This window comes from Epinephelus fuscoguttatus, linkage group LG16 (genome assembly GCF_011397635.1).
Source record: "Epinephelus fuscoguttatus linkage group LG16, E.fuscoguttatus.final_Chr_v1".
NCBI lineage: Eukaryota > Metazoa > Chordata > Actinopteri > Perciformes > Serranidae > Epinephelus > Epinephelus fuscoguttatus.
The window spans coordinates 27,484,011-27,506,533 of NC_064767.1; the positions used below are offsets into that span (position 1 = coordinate 27,484,011).

The 22,523-nt window shown below is 41.8% G+C and overlaps 1 protein-coding gene across 2 annotated transcripts in view; it reads right to left on the bottom strand.

Annotated features, from left to right (window-relative positions):
* Positions 1–689: 689 nt before the first annotated feature.
* Positions 690–22,523, bottom strand: part of LOC125903464 (striatin-like) — a 36,961-nt gene continuing 15,127 nt past the window's right edge. Inside the window, exons 3-17 of one of the 2 annotated variants that reach the window (XM_049600413.1) lie at positions 17,395–17,468; positions 13,847–13,925; positions 12,850–13,020; positions 11,039–11,168; positions 10,780–10,942; positions 9,763–9,873; positions 7,026–7,172; positions 6,777–6,913; positions 5,453–5,628; positions 4,755–4,802; positions 4,548–4,669; positions 4,284–4,451; positions 4,045–4,185; positions 2,529–2,717; positions 690–2,278 (exon numbers count right to left, since the gene is read on the bottom strand). In XM_049600413.1, coding sequence (XP_049456370.1) covers positions 2,109–2,278; positions 2,529–2,717; positions 4,045–4,185; positions 4,284–4,451; positions 4,548–4,669; positions 4,755–4,802; positions 5,453–5,628; positions 6,777–6,913; positions 7,026–7,172; positions 9,763–9,873; positions 10,780–10,942; positions 11,039–11,168; positions 12,850–13,020; positions 13,847–13,925; positions 17,395–17,468 — 2,026 coding nt within the window. In that variant the 3' untranslated portion in view covers positions 690–2,108. The remainder of the gene's footprint in view (positions 2,279–2,528; positions 2,718–4,044; positions 4,186–4,283; positions 4,452–4,547; positions 4,670–4,754; positions 4,803–5,452; positions 5,629–6,776; positions 6,914–7,025; positions 7,173–9,762; positions 9,874–10,779; positions 10,943–11,038; positions 11,169–12,849; positions 13,021–13,846; positions 13,926–17,394; positions 17,469–22,523) is intronic. The other variant, XM_049600414.1, reaches the window with a different exon arrangement.

A 22,523-nucleotide genomic window follows, 5' to 3' on the forward strand; every position in this document is an offset into this window, starting at 1 on the left:
TTTTTTGTAATCTGATTACCTCATCCTAATTTAATGTTATGTTAGAATCCAACACTGTAATCTAGCATACGTTTGTCAAAATGTAAACAAATATAGGATTTAAACTGGAATTACAGCCTAGCAGTTGCCGCAGTTAGTTTACATTCATGTCTGTCCAGACTCATATGTTGCCATGACAGTTCACAATCCTTCAAATGTTGCTGCAAAGAAGCTACAAACTCGAAAACATGGATGCTTCACACACATCTTGAACCCAGCAGCACAGATGATCTATACAATCAGCACAGTTTCAAGGTGGACACTCGAGATTGGTGTCATCAGTATTTGACTAAATGTCTCCTCTTCTGTTCCTGAGTTATGACATTAACTTACGGCTAGAAGTGTTTTTGCAGAACGTATGTTTTTTTGTGTGGTCACAGCGACCTTTTGACATTTGACCACGAAATTCTTGTGAGTTCATCAAGAGATTCCCTCGAGGTGGTTTTGAAATATTGCGTTCACGTTTCTGGGATAGACGGACAACCTGAAAACCCTGTGTGAAGGCATGAAAAACTGGAATCAAGCTATAGTCCAAAGCCTAACACACTGATTTGGTCTACAAAGGCCCAAATTGTCAGATTTCAAAAACCCTAATTTGTACTGATGCGAACAGCGTCCACGTTTGTCAAATGACCAACATCAGAGCCCAGTTAACATTTTACAGCAGGTTTTATTTTGAACATACTTTCATATACAAACCAGTGACTGAGAAAATGGCTCATTTGAGGCTGTACTCTACATGTACAACATCTTGATTGATTTGTTTTTTCCACCCAGGATAGTTTCCTCCTCACAGTTTACAGTAAACTGGAATCTGCAGGACATTTCTCTTCCCTCAGTGTTGGATGGTTAACTCATTATTTCAAAGTAGTCCCACAGTACTGCACTAATTTCCTGCTAAACACTGGACTACTGTAAATATCTGGACATGATACATCACACTGTAGTCGAGCATGTCCGCACAATTGGGGAAAACTACATACAGTACAAGCCATTCAATTCACACAAGAGCAAACTGGCCAAAAATCAATTAGTTATTCCTAAAATGGACATCTAGAACCAAGTCTGAATTGTAATCATATAACCAAGATGGTTTACTTTGGACACATATGCTTGTAATCTTACTTCTTAAGTGTACAGTTACTTTAATCTAACAAACAGGCATTATATTTAATGGTCTGTATCACTCTACCAGCTTTGCCTTGAAATGCACAAAATTGATTCCCCAACCACACTTATCAAAAAGGAGCACTCAAACTCACGCTGCACAGTAAATTTTAAGACTGAATATATATTTTGTTTATTATAAGCATTTGTAATTTTACATCCAATGTTAAAATCAACAACATTGTGACAACCAGCTCCATTTCTCCACCCGTCCCCTCCCTCCCTGTTCCCCAAAAACGAGCTTGTTAAAATAACATTTTCAAGACCTTTTTAAAGCAAAGGCACATTTGTCAATACGTGTTTTAAAAAGGAAAATAAAGGCAGGCCAGCAAGCAGAGTCAGTCTGGGAAGCAGAGAAGAAGAAGTGAGAGGCTTCCACGACAGCTCCAGCGAGCCTTCAGTACCCCACATTTCTGGAACAACACAACACGAAACCTGACTTGGAGTAACAGGCCCAGACCTGGTTTGTCTGAGAGGAAAGGTCGAGGGCCAGAAGGATTTTAGGATGAGCGTGAAGTCGCAGGGGCAGAAGACCGGCTTGAAACCTCATTTCTCCACTCCACACTCTTTAACACTTGTCCTGAGCCTCCTAGCTACGGAGGTTATGTTTAAGTCTGTCTGAGGGGGGGCGCTGTGGCCGGTCACACCCAGGCCTGCCTGGATGGTAGATGGGGGACCAGAGAGCAGTTCTCCTCCTGACTGCCCTCCCTGCCGACCCTCTTTCACGGCCCGTTTGAGGCTAGCGGCTACATAGTCTACCAGTCCGACAGGAAACCAGTGGGCTGTGAGAGGTGGGACTGGACCCATGCCTGAAGGTCCTTCCCCTCCTGTGTCTCTATTGGTCCCTGATCATGAGAGGCTGAGTCAGAGAGCAGGGCTGCAGGGAGACACGCAGCTCCACGTCATACAAACACTTTGGCGAGAGCGTCTGCCCCGGCGCTGGCGATGTAGCATTTAGACGGATGAAACGCCACATCGTGGATCGACTCCTCGAACTTCTTTCTGTGAGCTGTGAACTCCTGGATGCAGGTTTTGCTCTCCAGGTTCCACAGACGGATTGAGCAGTCATGACCTGTGAAGGACATGAAGAGTTACACACGGTACATGGGGAACAGCAACTCAAAAATGTTCCTGTGAGTATGAATCAGTTTGTCCTAAAACCTGGAAACATGACTTACACTGGTGGCAAAACATTTCACATATCCATCTACACATTACACCAACGGTCACTGCTGTGTTGAATCTGAAGCAATTAATCCATCACTGAACTAATGTTTCAAGGGGAAACAGACACAAGGAGTCACTGGTTACGAGGTACTTACTGCCTGACATGAGATAGAGTCCATTAGGGTCTACAGCTAAGCTTGTAACAGCATCCAGGTGAGCCACCATGGAGTGAATCAGCTTCCCGCTGTTGTTGTCAAAGAACTTGATGTGTCTGTCCTCCTGTGCAGTGATGGTGATGGGAAGAGTCGGGTGGCTGAGGACCTTGTTGATCTGACAGGGAGTGCCTGGTTAAAAACAGACAAGCATGTGAGACACCACGCAGCAGGAGAGGGAATCCAAACGAAATCATTAGCAACTAAAAATCTAACCTGTGGACTTATTATGCTTTATGGTTTTTTTTTCTTTAGCTTAACATAACCTTAAAGGGATAGTTCAGATTTTTTGAAGTGGGGTTGTACAAATTAATACTTAGTAGATGAAGAACTGTAGATGGCAGGTGGCACATGTCAGGTTTGGAGAAGCAGGCAGGAGTATCAGCACGGAAGCTAAGCAATGTACTGCTGTGGATATGCGGCAGCAGCAGCATTCATTTTAACTCCCTAAAAATTTTTAAGTTGAAGTGTTGTAGTGCTATATTGATAATATTTTCACAGCTTTGCCTTGCCATCAGACAGCCCTTTCTACAGGAAACTGAATTGTTACATCACTCTCATCAAAGCTGCCAGACTCCATTAACGAAAACAGTAATTATAGCTTGCAGACCACGGGAGCTGCTGGTCTACCGCTGCCTCGATCAATAAGTTTGTTTGCGTTATTGTTTGACTTTGTTGAATCTGAACTAACCCTTAAAAACCCCAAAGTCACACAATAACAAACAAAATACCTTTGAGGCAGCGGTAGACCAGCAGCTCAGTGTTCAAATTATTGTTGTTGAAATCAATGCAGTCTGGCTTTAAAGAAAGCATAGATACGTTTCACTTTCAGTTGAGCTCCCCATGGGAGAGGTCAGTATGCGGGAAGGTAAAGCAGTGATAATATTCTTTTTTTAAAGTGAGCCTGTTTTAGGATGCTAAAATATGTTTTTCTGCTGCCCCCGTACACAGCAGCAGATTGCTTGGCTTCCTTGGGACTACTCCAGCCTGCTTCTCCAAACTGTGGGCGTGCTGACTTACATATGCTGTGCAGTATGTAATACACTGGATATAGATAAATACTCATACAACCCCACTTCAAAAAAATCCAAACTATCCCTTTTACTTTTAGTCAGTTCAAACTTGATGTACTGCAGACATAAGTGCCTACTGGTAAACAACTTAGTAACACAGGACGGATACAGAGATAATTATGCACAATTGTGTCTTATGATTAAAATACTGTATCAGTGACCTAACTGACAGTTAACTTAGAATTCATAAATCAGACCAAGCACATAATAAAACATTGTGGGAGAATAGAACATGTGTCTGCTAATGATTTATTTTCCTACAGCTGCCACTAGATGTTACTCAAGAGCCATATTTTGTGATAGCACTTAGCTAACTCTAGCTGATCAACAGAGAATATTTCTGATCTGAGGTCTGTATGCTGCAGCCTTTCAGCTGACAAACCTACCCGGCTCCAAATTGGACTCGAGACTGAGAACCAGCTGGCGGGTCTCCATGTTGAAGAGGCCAATCTCCCCGTTTGTGAAGGATGTGACCAAGTGGGCTGGTTCACTGCACACCAGGTCTACTGAGGAGGGGACTCCTAGCTCTTTCACACAGACAGACAGCCACATTTATGTTAACTATTCATTCAATTAAAGCAATATTGAGAAAAAGAAGGTCATGATACAAGGTTGAAGCCCGTACTTTTGTCTTCGTTGAATACTGCGAGGGCTGGGGAGGTGGTGTTGGCGTCCCACAGTCTCACAGTCCCGTCTGCTGAGCAGGAGAGGAGGCGCTGGTGTGCGCTGCTGTATACCAAACCCCAAACTGAGTCAGTGTGTCCAGACAACGCCCCACGCAGCATAGATGGGTCTGCCACAGAAAAAACACAAGACAATCAAAGTCAGCTACCATCACTTGATTTGAAAATACATCTGATTTAAACAAAAAAAAACATGGTGCCATTACCGTAGGAGTCGTAGGGGTCGATGTTGGGATTGGGGGTGTTCCAGCACTGTATGGTCCCGTCAACCCCTCCACTGAAACACTGCTCTCCTGTACTGCTCATCACCACACTCAGTACAGCCCCCCTGTGGTTTAAATAGTAATGAATTTTCAAAGCCTCTTGTGTAATGTTAAAACAGAAAAATGTCTTAATGTATGAGCATTGTGTACCTGTGTGCCCTGAAAGTGTAGATTGGTTCCACATCTAATGACGCACTCCTGAGGAAAAACAATGAATTCCTTAATTAATGTAACACATAAAAGCAAACAGCAGTACCAACTTAATGTATCGATGAGTAGATTTGAGTTGTACACAGCCACAAATCAATGTACAATTTGCTGCTATCCTAGTTATTCAAGTTGTAGATACTGTATCATGCTGTTGTTTGTACCAATAATACCCTTGACTCTAAAATGACTTCACCCTCTAAAAATAAAAAACATCACATTATTACACACTCCGTGTTGTCTGCAGAGTTGTGACTTGAAATAATGAGTCTTGTGTCATCAATTTTATGTCACATGGGGACAGTTTCCTGCAGCTGAGTCGTGTAACAGGGCAGCAACAAAGATGAGCTATCCTCCTTATGGGACTGTAATCAACCAAAGAGACTTTCTTTCAAAAGTTGTTTACTCTGCTGCTGCAGGTGCAAAAAGACTGAACAGCTGCTGTCTGAGTATTAGTGTCTCTAACAGAGCAGATAAGGATGGAATGTACAGCTAATGAATATAAGAGTAAATATAAAGCTGTTAATTTTGCTCCTTTTGGATGGAAAAATGAAACCAATAGTAGGAATCAATCAAAAATCAGTTCGAGGTGTACTGGAATAGTGTTAGGAGGTATTCAATTTGTGTTAAGATATTCTTACTTTTTGGCAGGAGCGGTCTTTTGCAGGTTCCACATTTTTAACGTGTGGTCCTCTGAAGCAGTGACAAGGACGGGCTCCACAGGGTGAAAGGCCAGAGCTCGAATCCCGTCGAAATGGCTCCGCAGAGTGAATTTGGGGTTCCACGTTTTTCTCATAGCATCCTTGTTGTTACCAATCTGAGGAGGAAACATTAAATTTAGCAACTCAATATGCAATTAACAGTGTTACTACATATAATTCGCAGTCCTAGAATGAACCGTAGTTGAAGCACCTCCTTTAGTTTTTCTTTTTAAAGACTTTTTTTTTTTGGCCATTTCGCCTTTAATTGACAGGACAGGTAAGTGTGAAGGGGGGAGAGAGAGGGGGATGACACGCAGCAAAGGGCCACAGGCTGGATTTGAACCCTGGCCGCTGCGGCAACAGCCTTGTACATGGGGCACCTGCTCTACCACTAAGCCACCGATGCCCCGCTCCTTTAGTTTTTCATTGACAAAAGCAGCGATTTTACACGAGAGCTGCTGGTCTACCTCTGCCTCGTTCAGTCAATTAGTCTGTGTTATTATGTGACTTCGGTGAAGGATTTAGCAAACTCACACAATGACATAGACAAACTACAAATCAAGGCAGTGGTAGATTAGCAGCTCCTGTGTTCAGCGAGGCAAAATCACTGCTTTTGTCAATGGAGTCTGGCTTTGAAGAGAGCACACACAGGTTTCACTTTCTTTTATGTTCCCCATCAGACAGGACTGTCTATTTGGAAAGTACTGAGCACACTGCCGGATAAATGAGACTAAGATTATACTGCAGGAGTTGTGTGAAAGATTGTAAACAGATTTTTTGATATAGTTTTGCTGGTGCTAAATGTGGACACACAACCTCAATTCATCAAGAGTTTTCTCTATTTTTGGATTCTTCAGTCACTCTGGAGGCATGTGAGAAAAGCGTTCACAAATTCAACGTAAAGCCTGCTATCAAACTAAAGTCAGCCCATCTTAAAAAAGCATGCTATAACCTATGCACATATGTTTTTTCAGGCATGTGACACTGACATTACTATTGTAAATGTGAGTTAAAAAAGTAACTGTTATCTTCCAGTATTATCAAAGCAGCTTCCCTGACGCGGCCTGCCTATAAAAATAGCTGTTTGACACACAGATGGCAGGTTTTCAGCATGTGATGTGACTCAGTAAATTTGCTGCAGATTAAAGGAGGGAGGTGGGATGGCTGATTTTCACAAAGCTCCAACAATAACATGAACAGGAATAGTTCTCACAGAGAAATGTTCCCATGGCTCTTAAAGTCCATTCTGCCTCTTCCTACTCACATCGTATGCCAGACTGTCGGCCTCATTGGCCACGGTGAGTCCGGCAAGCTCCCCCAGGCCCAGCTCACTCTCCATAGCCTCATCTGTGCCCATAATAAATGACTTCCCTGATGTGGGCGGGAAGGTCAGTGCCTCAACTGCGAAAAGAACAAATGAATAAATATCAGACCACTTTGGGACACAGTTAGCCAGGGATGAAGGGGATGTAAGCCAGTCTAACAAATAGTTAGCACTTCATCGCTGTGATACCTTCATCTGGCCGGTTCGCATCATGTTCGTTGAACCGGACTGCGTTGGGCCGGGATTGGGGGGCAGCTGGGGGAGGCTGCATGTGGGTCAAGTCCTCTGCATCCCTCAGGTTAGCCAACATGTCCTGCAGCTTGGACCGGTTTGGCCCTGTTTAATGAGTCAGGTCAACAGTGTTACCAAACTGACACACAGTGATGGAGAGCGGAGGGAAAAAAAATAAGAGGCAAAAAGTAGAAAAACAATAAAATATTGTCACTGAAAGGCTGTGAGTAGAAGCTGAAAAAGAGAACAGAAAGAAAATGGAAGGAAAGCAGCACTGAAAGGGAAGAAAATAAATTAATAAATTATAGTATGTAAAAGAGGAGAAAATGAAGGGACGTCAGTGCCAGAGTCCTTGTTAGATGAACTGAAGAGGTAGAAAAGGTGTTGACATATGTTTATCTTTAAGTGCGGGCTGTGTGGAGAGGTTATTATAACATACAGCTGGATTTTGTGTCTCAACCCTGGCAGAATCATTTATTGATTCAAGTACGGATGTTTATTTTATGATTACAAACAATTTAACACATGTGGGCTCCTATAATCAGACTTTAGAGAAACACTTGGCCCCAAATGACAATTTGTGTATTTATCACTCACCCTGTTATGTTACTTTCATGAAGAAAACTGTTTTTGTCACATGCCTCAACAGTGAATGAAGAATCCAAAAACAGAGAGAATTCTTAAAGAAGTAAAGGGGTCCACATTTAACAACAGCAAAACTACTTAAAACCCCAAGTTGTGTGAGTACAAACTCACACAACTCATTTGTCATATGCTCATACCTCCGAAACAGACAGTCCTTTCTGACAGGGAACTGAATGGAAAGTTAAGTTTACCTATGCTCTCTTAAAAGCCAGACTCCACTGACAAAAACAACAATTTTACCTCACTGACCACCGGAGTTGCTGATCTACTGCTGCCTCGATCAGTTAATTTGTTTGTGTTACTTGTGACTTTGGTGTTTTAAAGGGCTAGCTTGGAATCACCAAAGTCACACATAACACAAACAAACTAATGATCAAGGCAGTGGTAAACCAGCAACTCCTGTGTTCTGTGAAATTAAATTACCATTTTTGTTATGGGAGTCTGGTGGCTTTGAAGAGAGCAATATAATGGCTTCAGTTCTGCTGTGGAAAGGGCTGTCTGATGGCAAGGTAAAGCAGTGAAAGTATTCTGAATATAGTTGTTTTACTTGGTCCTTTTTTTCAGAGGCTAAAATACATTTAGCTGCCAGCTCCATACACAGCTAAGCTTGCGTGGTGGTACTCCTGCCTGCTTCTCCAAAGCGTGGGCTGGCCACCATCTACTGTTGGTGATACACTGATTATGAATATAAGTACCAGATAAGTAATAATAGTAATAGTAAACTAACGGACTGAGGCAGCTCTTGTGCAAGGTAAAGTTACTGTTTTTGTCACTAAAGTCTGGCTTTGAAGAGAGCATAGATAAGTTCCCTGTTGGAAAGGACTGTCTGTTTGACATACAACTGGATAAATGAGACTTGGATTAAACTGCATGAGTACTATGAGACATTATAAACAGATGTTTTAATTTACTTTAGCTGTTGTTTAACATGGCCCCCATATGAATTCAATTAATCAAGATTTTTCTCTGTTTTTGGATTCATCATTCACTGTGGAGGCATGTCAGAAATGCACAGTTTTCTTCATGAATTCAATGTAACACGGGGTGAGTAATTAAGATACAAATGATCATTTGTAGGTGTAGTATTCCTTTAACCCTGCTGGAAAGACAGTATACCAAAGGTGCAACTGCCGAAAAAACATCCCTGACAGATCTCCTGATGATCCCCTCCAAACGCCCACAGAAGTGATAAAGCACCAACACAGTGTGAAGATCAAAAATAGATTTCTGCTTAAACCGGAGGAGGAAAAAGCGAAGTGTAAAAAGTCGTGCTGGAATCAAATGTAGGAGAAAGTGAGATGAACTGAGTTGTTGATCTCATGATTCAATCCCAGTGAACAAAAACAGCAGCAATGCCTCACAAATGTGAAATCTAAGAGCTCTCAGCCACTGAATGAGGCTACATCTAAAGTGGGCTGTTACACGGAGAGCAGTAGTATTCAGCTGAGTCACTTCACTGAGTCACTGAAAAAGCTTGTAATTGCTATCCGTTTACAACAGCAGCAACATTAGTTATTACTGTACTATCAACATGGCTGACAGATGAGGACTGAGATGGTGATGATCATTATATTATGACTGGAGAAAATGATGTAGGAAACGGATGACTTTGGAGACTGGTGCTAACCCAGATGAGACAAAGATGGACGTGTCATCAAGACTACCTTTCATATTAATTTCCGACATCTGACAGTGTGGACAAGATGATGGTGTGATTATGAATAAAAACATATAAACGGGACAGAAAAACATGCATCAAGCATCACAGTTTGTTTGGGTAGGAAAATAATAATGACAGATATTGTATGAAGAATACATTCACTAGAAGACAGAGGAGACATTAAGTATGAAATGATAGACAAAAGGACAGAGCAGTGCCAAGTAGACAGCATAATAAGGAGCAGCTAAAGAAGGAGATGAGAAAAAACACAGCCAAGATGTTTTGTTTTTGATTTGAGGCTTTTTTGGCTAGTCAGGATAGTCAGGCTCTGCAGAGAGAGGAGGAGGAGGAGGAGGAGGAGGGAGGCAGCAACGCCTTGACAAGACTTACTCTTCACCCCCTTTTTCCCCTTGCGCTCCTTTCTGTACTGCTCCTTGAGTTTGGTTATCAGGCCCGGGTCCACGTCCCAGGCCTCAGAAATGGGACCTTGCTCGTCCTTCTCTACACAGGGGGAACAAAACCAGACCGAGAGGCTGGTGAGGAACTGCTGTGGTTGAGGCCTGAGCTGCTTGACAGTGCGGGCGAGGTGCAGAGACCTCTCTCAGACTCATACTCTCCTGGAGGTTTTTAAAGCCTTTAAGACCTGAGACCTTTTTCTTCAAGAAGATTACTACCACCTCAGTGACAGTAGACTTATTATAACTACTTGTTTAATCCTTTTTCTTTTCTATTGGAAGAAGTAAGAGTGGTGGAAGGGAAGTTAATGTCATGTCAGGAATTCTTTCATCTGAACATTTCTGAATCATGACAAATCTACTCATGAAATCCTCACAGTGAAATCTATGTGATTATCACACTGTTGTATACACATGACTCAAATACTCCAACCCACGTTCAAATACAAAGAAACACCTCAGCATGACATCAAGCCCAATTTTTTTTCTGGCTTTGGGTCTGAGGAACAGTGAGACTCAAAGGGAATCGGGCTGATTTGACGACACACGGGAGTGGAAGAGACATTGTGGTCACAGGCTGGCTATGGGAACACACAGTGGGAGAGATCACAAACTATGGGTTAAACAGATAAACATCCAAACATCATGATTTATGACCACAGCGTGATATATGAATGACGAGTACTTCATGAACAGTCACCAAACTATGTGAAGAAGTCAAATTCAGAGACGCAGGCAAATCATAAGAGTACAGCATAAAATAATTAGTAATATTCTCGGTGCTTCTGAAACTTGTGTTCTTACTTTGGCGATAACAATGAAACAAGCCCAACTCTGTACAAGAGAAAATTATCATTTTGATTTTTTTTAGGTACTAAAACTGTATTTGTGTTGTTGAGTGCTGTTTATCAAATTCCACCTCAGCTCTGTTGTCGACTGATCTGTGACTTACCCCAGTCTGTGCCGTCCCCGTTGCCTCTTGACTCCGGCGAGGTGTCCATCTCGTCAGGGCTGGACAGGAAGTCGAAGCCCTTCAGTGCCTCCTCTGTGTCAGGGTCCTCACTGGTGTCCATACTGGCTGGCGTCGTTGATGGTGGGGGCTTCTTCCTCAGGATCTGGGGAAATATTGAGAACCATTATCAAAAACATAGTGACAAATTACTACTTTTCTTTGTGTGAGTGCAGAGGATGAGGGTCGACTGTTTTCTCACCGTCCTGGACTCCACATTAGGCCTCCCCTCGCTATCCTCTTCATCATCTTCATCACTGAACTCAGCTGCTGCATTCTCAATGAACTTGAAGGCCTCCAGTACAGCGCTAGTGTCAGAGAGCTCAGCTTTCCTGTGAAGGAACAATGAATGATGTATGCATCCATCAGAATATTATTTTACAGTATCTGTACTGATTCCCTGCATCATTCTTAAGTGCAACACACTTTTGTAGCAAACATTGCTGTGTGTTGCCCTTTAATACACATTGCACTGCATGACTTTGGGTTTCCAAACAAAAGTTCACAATCATGAAAGAAACATTGTCATCAATTAAAGGAGGTGTATGCCACACTCAGAGTGCATCTATGGTTCTGAGTTTGAGCAGGGAATGTCTGCACACAGTCTCAATTAGGGATGGGCATCAATTTTCGATTATCAATGATTGATTGTTAAGGCTTTTGAGCGATCACAAATAATGTTGATCGATAGTCGTAGTGTTTCCCCTACAATGCCTGGTATAGGTCCGGCGAGCTGCCGTGCCAACAAGACCCCCCGCCCGGCAAGTCGCCGTACCAATGAGACCCTTCCGCCTGGCGAGCACGGCGGCTCGACAGGCCTACGAGACCCCCGCCGGACCTATGCCAGGCAAACAATCAGAAACAGATGGAAGCTCTCATCGCTCTCCAAAGCCTCGGCAGCGTCCCTTGAGGCCCCTGAAAACACTACGCCATTGAAAGTCGGAGGTTTTGCTGAAAACTGAAGCCTGTAACTCTGGCTGGCAATGGTTGTAAACACCCACGGGTGAACTGTGCATGCGCGCCATTCTTCTTCTTTGGCCTGGGGGGGTTGAAGCTCAAAACTGGGACAGCTGTACTCTCTTGTGGCGACAGTCTGCACTGCACTCTTTTGTTTTCTCTCTTTTGAAATACTCGCTTATCAATTAATCGATAATTGATCGTTAATTTTTTTGATGATTGAAAAATGAATTTTGATCATTTGCCCATCCCTAGTCTCAATATGGAGCTGACTGGGCTGGCAGCTAGCAGCTAACGGTGCTGAATCTAAATAAACAGTGCTTACAATGGAAAAAGTGCTGACAGAGCTAAAATGTTTACCTGAGGGGAAACCAGAAGGTGGGCACAGCGATTCTGTGACGACACACTCCTGCTATTAGTGGTAACTGCCATATGAGCACCATATTAGCGCAGTACAGTGCGGCTGCCATTAGCTACACAGTGACATGACTCGCATGCGCTAACATGCACACGCAGCCAGACCGTCTACCACAACAAACAACAGAGAAACTCAGTGTTACAACACACACAGAGGAAGCAGGACTTCATTCTCTGCTCAGGACACCATTACTCTTCTATACCATCGCATAGCAATTAGTAGTTTGCTTTTATATTAACGCTCTGAATGTTACACACAGTTCCTTTAAAACAGACTGTCAGACACAAGTATTGTTTGCCAATTTAGATCCTCAGCAGTGAAGACAGGCTTTGAAATCTAATCCTCTTTTGAGTTTATTTTGATACAAAGAAGTGCCAGCGCTGTGCATGAAGCTTGTTTATCTTTTTGCTATATTTTCGAAACACATGAGAGTGGCGCAGACTGCACTAGTCTCTATCTGTTTTGACTGTACTGCAACAATTCACCGGACATTCACTGCACAATCTGATGTGCTGCAAAATTGATACTGTAAAGCCTTAGAGATTATTAGACCCATTACACACTGTGTTAGACGCAACGAACTCGTAATATTGTTGTTGTCCCTCAGTCTATAGAGAGCTTTAGAGGAAAATACTCACCCTCTGGTGCCCATGCCCTTTGTTGATGTGTCCGTCCCGTTGACCAAGGGCTCAGTACTGGTCCGTTCCCCTGTCCTCCCACCTCCATCCCCGGCTAGTCCTAGCAGTGCTCGAACCCGCTGAGACTTAACATCTAAAATAGTGTCTGTGTAGCCCACCTCCTGCAGGTACCTGAAACAAGGTAAATTAACTTAAACCTGGTTATAAAGGGTCAAACCTAATTTTAAAAGTGTCATTTATTGTGAAGGGAATACGAATATGCATCTATAATGTTGTATGGAGGAAGTTTGGATGAAAAGATGCAGAGAAAATGTAAGTGAGTCTATTACAATGCTGCAAAGGCCCACTGATGAAGTACAATAATTCGACATGATCAGAGATGAGGAAGAGTTGAGAACTTGTTACTGTCAAAAGTGCCATGTCCTCTGGCAGTTATCTAGTTGATGGTATCAGCCCTGCTGAGGCAAGACGAGCTACTCATCAAATATTACACTTACCCTGTAGGGTTGAGAGCTAGCAATCTGAGCGGGCAACTGACTGAAAGGGAGGGGTGTCTTAGCACATTATTGATTTGTCCCTTGACACAGAGTGAAGAATAAATTGGATGCCTCATCAGCCAGCATGTTGCGGCAGATGATGTGTGAGGCTGCTGGAGCCTGGTTTATTTACACAGGCTGACTGTAGAGTAGAATGATATGATAACCAAACTTCCCTGAGCCCACTGGGTACGCCAGAGAAAACAAAACACAGAGCAGGTAATGACTGCTGCTGCCCATGTGAGGGAGCTCTTCCCCACTGTTTTTTTTTTTTTTTTGGCCGTATCATTTCTAGCACAGATGCATACTTCATAAAAGCTGTTAGTCTCACACAAGTGACAATACTACTGCAGCAAAATGCGACTAGAGGCCTGGAATCTCGATACAGTCCATTTTTAGTGGAGCGATTTAGTTTTCTGGGTTGAGGACTGTCACAGAAGGATTAAATCATGTGCACTCACTGTCTGAGGAGCTGACGGCCTTGTTTCCAGGACAGCTGATTGTTGAGCGATCCAGAAGACTCGTTCTCGTTGGCCTCATCTGCAGGAGAAGAGGCAGACACATATCAGCGCTCCACAAACAGCACAGCCTCTGACATTATTTCCACTCTGTAAACACGACCAGAACATTCCTGCATCACAGCATCCTGGCAACTACACACATCCAGTGCTTAGCTGCTTTCAGCAAGTCAACAGTGGATTAGAGTTAAAGAAAAGAGGGGAATTGCTTCTCTTTAAATTTGGCCAGTGAAATATCACTTACAAGTTTATTGCAAAAATAACGAAACATTCTTGAAACAGCCGTGGCCAAAAGTATCACCAGTGTTTACACTCCAAATCAGTCACCTTTTAATTCATAGGGCCCTGAGTTATCATTTGACAACATGTGTAAGTTTAATAACTAGCCTCAATCCAAATATTTACATCCCAGTAGTTAATTATGACCCTATTAAAACTATGTACACAATAGTACTGGCAGTAAAAACAGAGATTTAAAACTCATTAGCAACGGCTTCTTCTTGATGCTACAACAAGACATTTGATATTTAATGATGCATTCCGACACCTTTAAAATGGCTGGTCTCCGTTCCAGCTATGTCCCATGACATACAGGAAAGAGCAACGATGTGTCTGTGCCCGCAGCATCCAGAACAACACACACTCTTTATGACTGTCTACGGCTCTGACAAAAAAAGCAGTGATGGGATTCAAAGCTCACTTTGATATTCAACAACGTCAGCATTCTGCTCGCAAGTCAGCTGGGAATTCTGCACGGAGCAGAGAGACGTGTTAATAAGATTTAGATGGTGTGTGTGTGTGTGTGTGTGTGTGTGTGTGTGTGTGTGTGCGTGTGTCGAGGAGGTTGATTTGGCGGGGCAGCGAGTCGAGGGTGCCTCAAAAAGTGGGTCATGCCTAATTCAGGAGGGTTAGGAGCGGGCAGGTGCACCACCATACGAACAACACCTCCCACTCCCCGTCTCCCCCTCTTCCATCCCCTCCACCTAACACCTCTCCCCTTCCACCACCACCCCCACCCCCTATTCATCAACACTTCAAGGGCTATGGTGCTTTGAACAGCCCTCATGAATAGAGATGAGGAGAGACGAGAGGAAATGTCGCAATCTGACTTAATGATGGCAGAGGACTTGAACATGAGAGGCCAATTAAACTACAATAATATAACAAGGGACAGGTAGTGCACCGATACAACAGAGATACAGAGCTAAACCTAGGTACTGTTATGTAAAGGGTAAACACTGAAAAGTGAGAACAACATTTTAGCTGATGAAAGGGACAGTTCACCCAAAATTCAAAAATGCACATTTTTCTTCTTACCTGTAGTGTTATTTATCAGTCTAGACTGTGCTGGCGTGAGTTGCTGAGTGTTGGAGATATCAGCAGTGAAGATGTCTGCCTTCTACTGACTACAATGGAACTCAAAGTGCCAAAAAAAACCCAACAACAACAACAACATTTGAAAACCTAAACAGCAATGTCTCTTTCCAGAAATCATGACCCAGTTACTCAAGATAATCCACAGACCTTGTTGTGAGCAGTTTCATGTACGAACTATTTGCTTTCTACTGAACTACACATGCCAACTGTATCACTGTGCAGAAGGAAGCGTGCATCTACTATCTATTTTAATAAACAGTTTCATACTGCTAGCTCGCCTAGCAGCACTGAGCAAGCTAATGTTACAGCTCAGCTGAAGAGGATGCCATTAATGTTAACATCTTGCGCTGTCACAAGAACGAGCTTCTCGACGATGAGTAGATGTACACTTCCTTTTGCACAGTGATATGGTTGGCTGGTGTATTTCAGTAGAAAATAGTTCATTTATGAAGCTGCTCACAACAAAGTCTGTGGATAGAATGCTGCAGGGGTGAGATTTATTTGTGGGAAGGTAACATCACCCTGATTCCCTCGACCAAAAACCTATGGGTTTCTTTAGATTATTGCAGAAAATAAACTGTGGCAAACAAAAGCATTTGACACTTTTTCAGCATTATAATCTTCACAAATGAAAATCACTTATATTACTTGAAGCAGACATGCAATCACCAAAAGTAAAAAGCTAACGTTAGGTTATAGATGACCCACACTATGGTTGCATAGTGCGTTCGGCATGGTGACGTTTGGTGTATTTGTTAATGGTGTATTTACTGACCTATTTTATGTGTTTTCTTAAATGTGTTTTCTGACATATTTTAGCGGAGTTTATTAACGTAGAACAAAATGCGAAAGTCTTTTAAGCTTGTGTGAACCACACACCTTGCATCAAGCATCTCTCCAAAACTAACTCAAAAAAATCCATCGACTTGCAGACAAGGGAACCAAAAGTGTTAAAATGCAAACTTGTTTCTGGGTTTTAGGACTCATTCATGCAGCACTCTATAATCTTTAGTAACCTGGTCATGATTTCTGGAGAGACACTGCTGTAGAATTTCCAAATGTATTTTTTTTGGCGCTTTGAGCACCGCAAACCAAGTGCAATCAATTTCCATTATTTTTGGAAGAAGGCAGACATCTCTACAGCTGATATCTCCAACACTCCCAACACTCCAACTCACATCAAAACAATCAATTCCACAGCTTTTCAGTTCTATTCTAGATGTTCAAGTTTCTAATATTTCTACGCTACTAAGGATTTTGCATTTGTGGTGAATTTTTTGCACTGGGAGCATTTAGGGTGCAGACTTAATTGTTCTTATCTTTCAAACTGGAATTTTGTTTGTAGTGCTCACAGCATTAAAAATTTAGATTTACTGAATAACGCACAGATTAATTGTTGTGTCTGTAGACTGTCAGAAAACTATGAAAAACTATGTCCTTAAATTACCATACACCCAAAGGGATTCAGATTATTATCACATGAGAAGCAGAAGAGCAGAAAATGATCACAATTGAGGCACTGAAACTAGGTCATGTTTTGGACTTTCCTGGAAACATTGCTGTTGAATTTTCTTAAATGTAAATTTTCTACATTTTGAGCACCACATATTTGGTTGTCAACAGAAATATCCAAGGCAGATATCCCGAAACGTGGGCAAATACAACCAGAACTATTTGCATAGCTGCATGACTAGATATCACAACAGGCCAGTGAATTTCATTGTAATTTGGGTAAACAAACACACTGTAAAAGAGAGCCTTCACAGTGTGTCTTTGACAGAAAGTAGTGAAAGTATAACTGTTGGATACTTTTCTGTCTTACACGTACCGTCATGAATGCTCTCAGTCTATAATATTTTCAACCAGTTTGATCACATTTGTTATACATCGCCTTGTTAGGCAACTCAATATTTCTTCAGTACATCCGTAACATCAATGGCACTCTGCATTCAGGAAAGGACGCAGAGAGGAAATCTATCGAGGCAAACAAGATTCAACATGAATGCAGCCTTCGCATGCGTACCAGTCCTGTCACTTGAGGTATGTGAACTCAACAATCACAGTGATTTAGTCTGAAGAGGGGGAGTTGGCCGTTTGAGCCACCATAGACTTACCAGAGTCGTAGCTCGGAGGCTTCATGTCACCTTGATTTAACTCTGTCCCATATTTTAACTTGTGGTACTTTGCTCTGGAGAGAAAGAGAAAAAAAAAAAGGCAGAGGCAGACAAATAAGCAAACAGGGCTGATCAAAAAGGTCTGGGAAGAAGCTATTTAAAAAACTCATTATGCATGGCATCTGCATATGCTTTGAAAGTTAGCCCAACATCAACTTGCTCTACTTCTCACAAACACGTTTGCTTGTTAGACAGCGTCACTTGTATGTTGGGCTGTGCTGAAATCAATATCACAACATTATACAGTACAGGCCAAAAGTTTGGACACACCTTCTCATTCAATGCGTTTTCTTTATTTTCATGACTATTTACATTGTAGATTCTCACTGAAGGCATCAAAACTATGAATGAACACATGTGGAGTTATGTACTTAACAAAAAAAGGTGAAATAACTGAAAACATGTTTTATATTCTAGTTTCTTCAAAATAGCCACCCTTTGCTCTGGTTACTGCTTTGCACACTCTTGGCATTCTCTCCATGAGCTTCAAGAGGTAGTCACCTGAAATGGTTTCCACTTCACAGGTGTGCCTTATCAGGGTTAATTAGTGGAATTTCTTGCTTTATCAATGGGGTTGGGACCATCAGTTGTGTTGTGCAGAAGTCAGGTTAATACACAGCCGACAGCCCTATTGGACAACTGTTAAAATTCATATTATGGCAAGAACCAATCAGCTAACTAAAGAAAAACGAGTGGCCATCATTACTTTAAGAAATGAAGGTCAGTCAGTCCGAAAATTGCAAAACTTTAAATGTGTCCCCAAGTGGAGTCGCAAAAACCATCAAGCGCTACAACTAAACTGGCACACATGAGGACCGACCCAGGAAAGGAAGACCAAGAGTCACCTCTGCTTCTGAGGATAAGTTCATCCGAGTCACCAGCCTCAGAAATCGCAAGTTAACAGCAGCTCAGATCAGAGACCAGATGAATGCCACACAGAGTTCTAGCAGCAGACCCATCTCTAGAACAACTGTTAAGAGGAGACTGCGCGAATCAGGCCTTCATGGTCAAATAGCTGCTAGGAAACCACTGCTAAGGAGAGGCAACAAGCAGAAGAGATTTGTTTGGGCCAAGAAACACAAGGAATGGACATTAGACCAGTGGAAATCTGTGCTTTGGTCTGATGAGTCCAAATTTGAGATCTTTGGTTCCAACCACCGTGTCTTTGTGAGACGCAGAAAAGGTGAACGGATGGATTCCACATGCCTGGTTCCCACTGTGAAGCATGGAGGAGGAGGTGTGATGGTGTGGGGGTGTTTTGCTGGTGACACTGTTGGGGATTTATTCAAAATTGAAGGCACACTGAACCAGCATGGCTACCACAGCATCCTGCAGCGACATGCCATCCCATCCGGTTTGCGCTTAGTTGGACAATCATTTATATTTCAACAGGACACGACCCCAAACACACCTCCAGGCTGTGTAAGGGCTATTTGACCAAGAAGGAGAGTGATGGAGTGCTGCGGCAGATGACCTGGCCTCCACAGTCACCGGACCTGAACCCAATCGAGATGGTCTGGGGTGAGCTGGACCGCAGAGTGAAGGCAAAGGGGCCAACAAGTGCTAAACACCTCTGGGAACTCCTTCAAGACTGTTGGAAAACCATTTCAGGTGACTACCTCTTGAAGCTCATCGAGAGAATGCCAAGAGTGTGCAAAGCAGTAATCAGAGCAAAAGGTGGCTATTTTGAAGAAACTAGAATATAAAACATGTTTTCAGTTATTTCACCTTTTTTTGTTAAGTACATAACTCCACATGTGTTCATTCATAGTTTTGATGCCTTCAGTGAGAATCTACAATGTAAATAGTCATGAAAATAAAGAAAACGCATTGAATGAGAAGGTGTGTCCAAACTTTTGGCCTGTACTGTATATATTTATAGAAAACAAGGCGGCGAGTAACACTTGTTTACATTATCAATTTATCAATATGCTTGTCAGAAAATAGTGAAAAATGCACGTCATTATTTCCCTTGTTCAAAGTTGATGCATTTAAGTTGCTTGCTTTGTCTGGTCTTCAGATAAGACATTACATTACTATCATAGTGGACTGAGAAAACCAGTGATTCTTCACATTTGAGCAGCTGGAACCAGTGAATTTTTGGCTTTTATTTTGCACATAATTTCTATTCATGGACTGACTGAAGTGTTTCAGCTATCCTTTCCAATGTATGCAAAAATAACATACATGAAATGCAAGTTGGGGTGCCTGTGATAAACTTTTGTTTTTAGACACATGTACAACAATAACTTGTTATTTTTTTTCTTTGTTATTTCTTTGGCATTCAAATTGACTCAAAATGAGGAATTTAGGGAAAAAATGCATAAAACAACAACACAAAATGCACCTATCATCACGATTCCATTGACAGGTGATCCACACAAAAAAAAGGAAATTCGCTCGCACTTAGAAACTGATATAAGATGGCATATTGTAGAAAACATATTGTAGAAAATCAGTGTGTGGCTTTTATGTTTCTGAATTTGCAATACTGAGATTTCTTCCAATGGCTGCACACGCATGCATGTCAGTGGTAAAGAGTCAATACAAGGAGCACGCTCACCTTTTAGTTCACACAGCCCGCACCACACTACTCTCCTTGTGATCCAGAGGAAGCAACCCCCATCCAAATCAAATTCATTTTAAATTGGGTACATCCTACATTCAGAAAGCCATTTCTGATATTGCTTTCAGATACCCTCGCAGACATGACCTGTTGCTTAGCAACCGGGGAAAGTGGTAGTAATTCTGGGTTAAGTGTTGCTCCTGAGTCGACGATGATCTCACTGGAGAAAAGCAGATAAATATACACTACAAACAGCCAGAGGACAATTCCATACTTAACAAACCTAGTGATGATGTTCCTCATAGAGCACAGGCTGGCAAAATGTAACTAACCTCTGAGCTGACTGGAGGAACAACAGAGCACTAACCTATTTTGACACCTGTCTAGGTCAGTTGTGTTAATGCTCTCATTAGTCGAGACAATCTACCAGCTCCCAGCTCAAATTAACACACATGCAGCCAGTTGTTTCATTTGTTTGTTAGCAATGCTTTACTTTGCATTCACTGAATTCCATACATTCCCAGCTTGTTTACAGTCTTACACTGTTTGGCTACAAAGCATCTAAAGATTTTTCTGAATGCTGTACCTAGGGTTGCAGCGATATACTGGTTTTAAGGTATACCGTGATATGAAAATTGAAGATTATCATACTGTGTCAATTTGTTTATCTACAATATATTTAAAAGATGCAACTAGAAGAAGAATTTGTGCTATATTTTACTTATTTTCAAAAGGAAGAGTTTTTACACATACTTCCATTTAAAGATGCCGTCAAGTTCAATCACACTTATAAAAGAATAAAGATTTTCCTTTAAAGGTTGTTCTGACTGATATTTTCTGAGGCGGTTATCGTACGCTGAACGTCTCATACTGTGGCAACCCTAGCCTTAACACTAACCGTGATTCTTGAAGCGCTATGTCTGAAACCATTAACACTTGTTGCCAATGCATTTACCAATTGCACCAAACTGAATGCACGTTCTCTGATTAACACTCATTTTATTATACAACTTCCAAGAAAAGTGTACATTGGTCTCTACACTGCTACAATTTCTTGCCGATTGCCTTTCCACACTGACACGTGCTGCCTATCTCAAAACAACATTGCATATCATGTGGTTGTAGTCTTTTGGCCGGACACACAAAGAAGACGAGATGTAGCCTCATTTTTGTCTGTTTTTCTTTTCTCATAACAAATTTTGAATAAATGTCTGCACACCTACATGTATGACAGGTATGTCGGAGGAGGCGCAATCTTGAGGACAAAGAGAAGAGCTTTTGCACACCTTTGTTTTCTTTCACTGCACTTTTGTTGTTTGAGGAGTGATGCAACATCCTGAGAAAAAAAAACAACTTTTCCCCTACTGATACATATCTATACTTCACACATTTGGATACCTGTGTGTACGTGTGTTTACTGCATGTATGACAAAATTTTACTGCAAACTGTGATGCCCAGCAAACAGAAATCCAGAGGGCCACGTTTTTAATTTATACTATCAGTGTGTAGTTGGTGTTGTGAGTGCTTATTCAAATAATTTGTGTGTACTGTATTGACGCAAAAACACAATTTTTTAAAAAGAGTCTGAAGAGTTTTGCTAGATTTGTTTGCTTTTGCGAAAGATGTAGATTATTATGCTGGTTTAGTGAAAAGTTTTGATGGTGTCTAAGCAATCAGAAAAACCTTAAGTACTTCCTCTGTGGTTATCTTTGAGGGAGAAGATAGTGACTGGATTGCCTGGCTGACACTATTAAATCACCGCTCCAAGGGAGTAGTTAAAATGTGAGCTACATCTCATAGTGTGATTAATTTTAGAAGAATAATTATGGTTTGTTACAACTTATGTCTGGCAGGGCAAAAAACACAAGCTGTGAGACAGGTTGTAAACAAAAAAGCCACTTCATTTAGAGGCAAAACTGAGAGGGAACGCACCTGTAATGTCTGAAATAATCCCTCATTACACAGAAAAACTGAGTGTATAATGGGTTGAAGTTGGACTAGGATGTCAGTCTGTTACGTATGATGGATGTTAATGACTGAGCAATAATTTTACTGTCTACCTCCGGCTTCTGTTCCAAAACAATGCAGTTGATCTAGTCCAATTTCTATAAAAACCTGTCTAACTGTCTGACTGCTCGTGTTTATCACCCTTTCAGACTTTTTTTCAGTAAATACCATGGCAACTAAGTGTTATCATCAGTGGGAATGGTGGCCAAAACATCAAAACAATGACCCAGCTTGTAATTAAATGGAATTATCCCCTAACTTTATTGAGTTGACCTTGGGCTTTACTGATACAAGCACTAGATATAAATGCTTTTCATGTTTCCAAATAAATTAAGACTATTTCTTAAGTTTCTGTAGAGGTCTACAGCTTCAGAGGCTGTTTGAATGACAAACTCAATGGCTTAAAATCACATTAATAGCAACGTGTTGAAATCACCAATACATCTCTGTTTGAGGGTGCAGCCATGCGTCAAGGAGAAAGGGAAATGCAAAGTG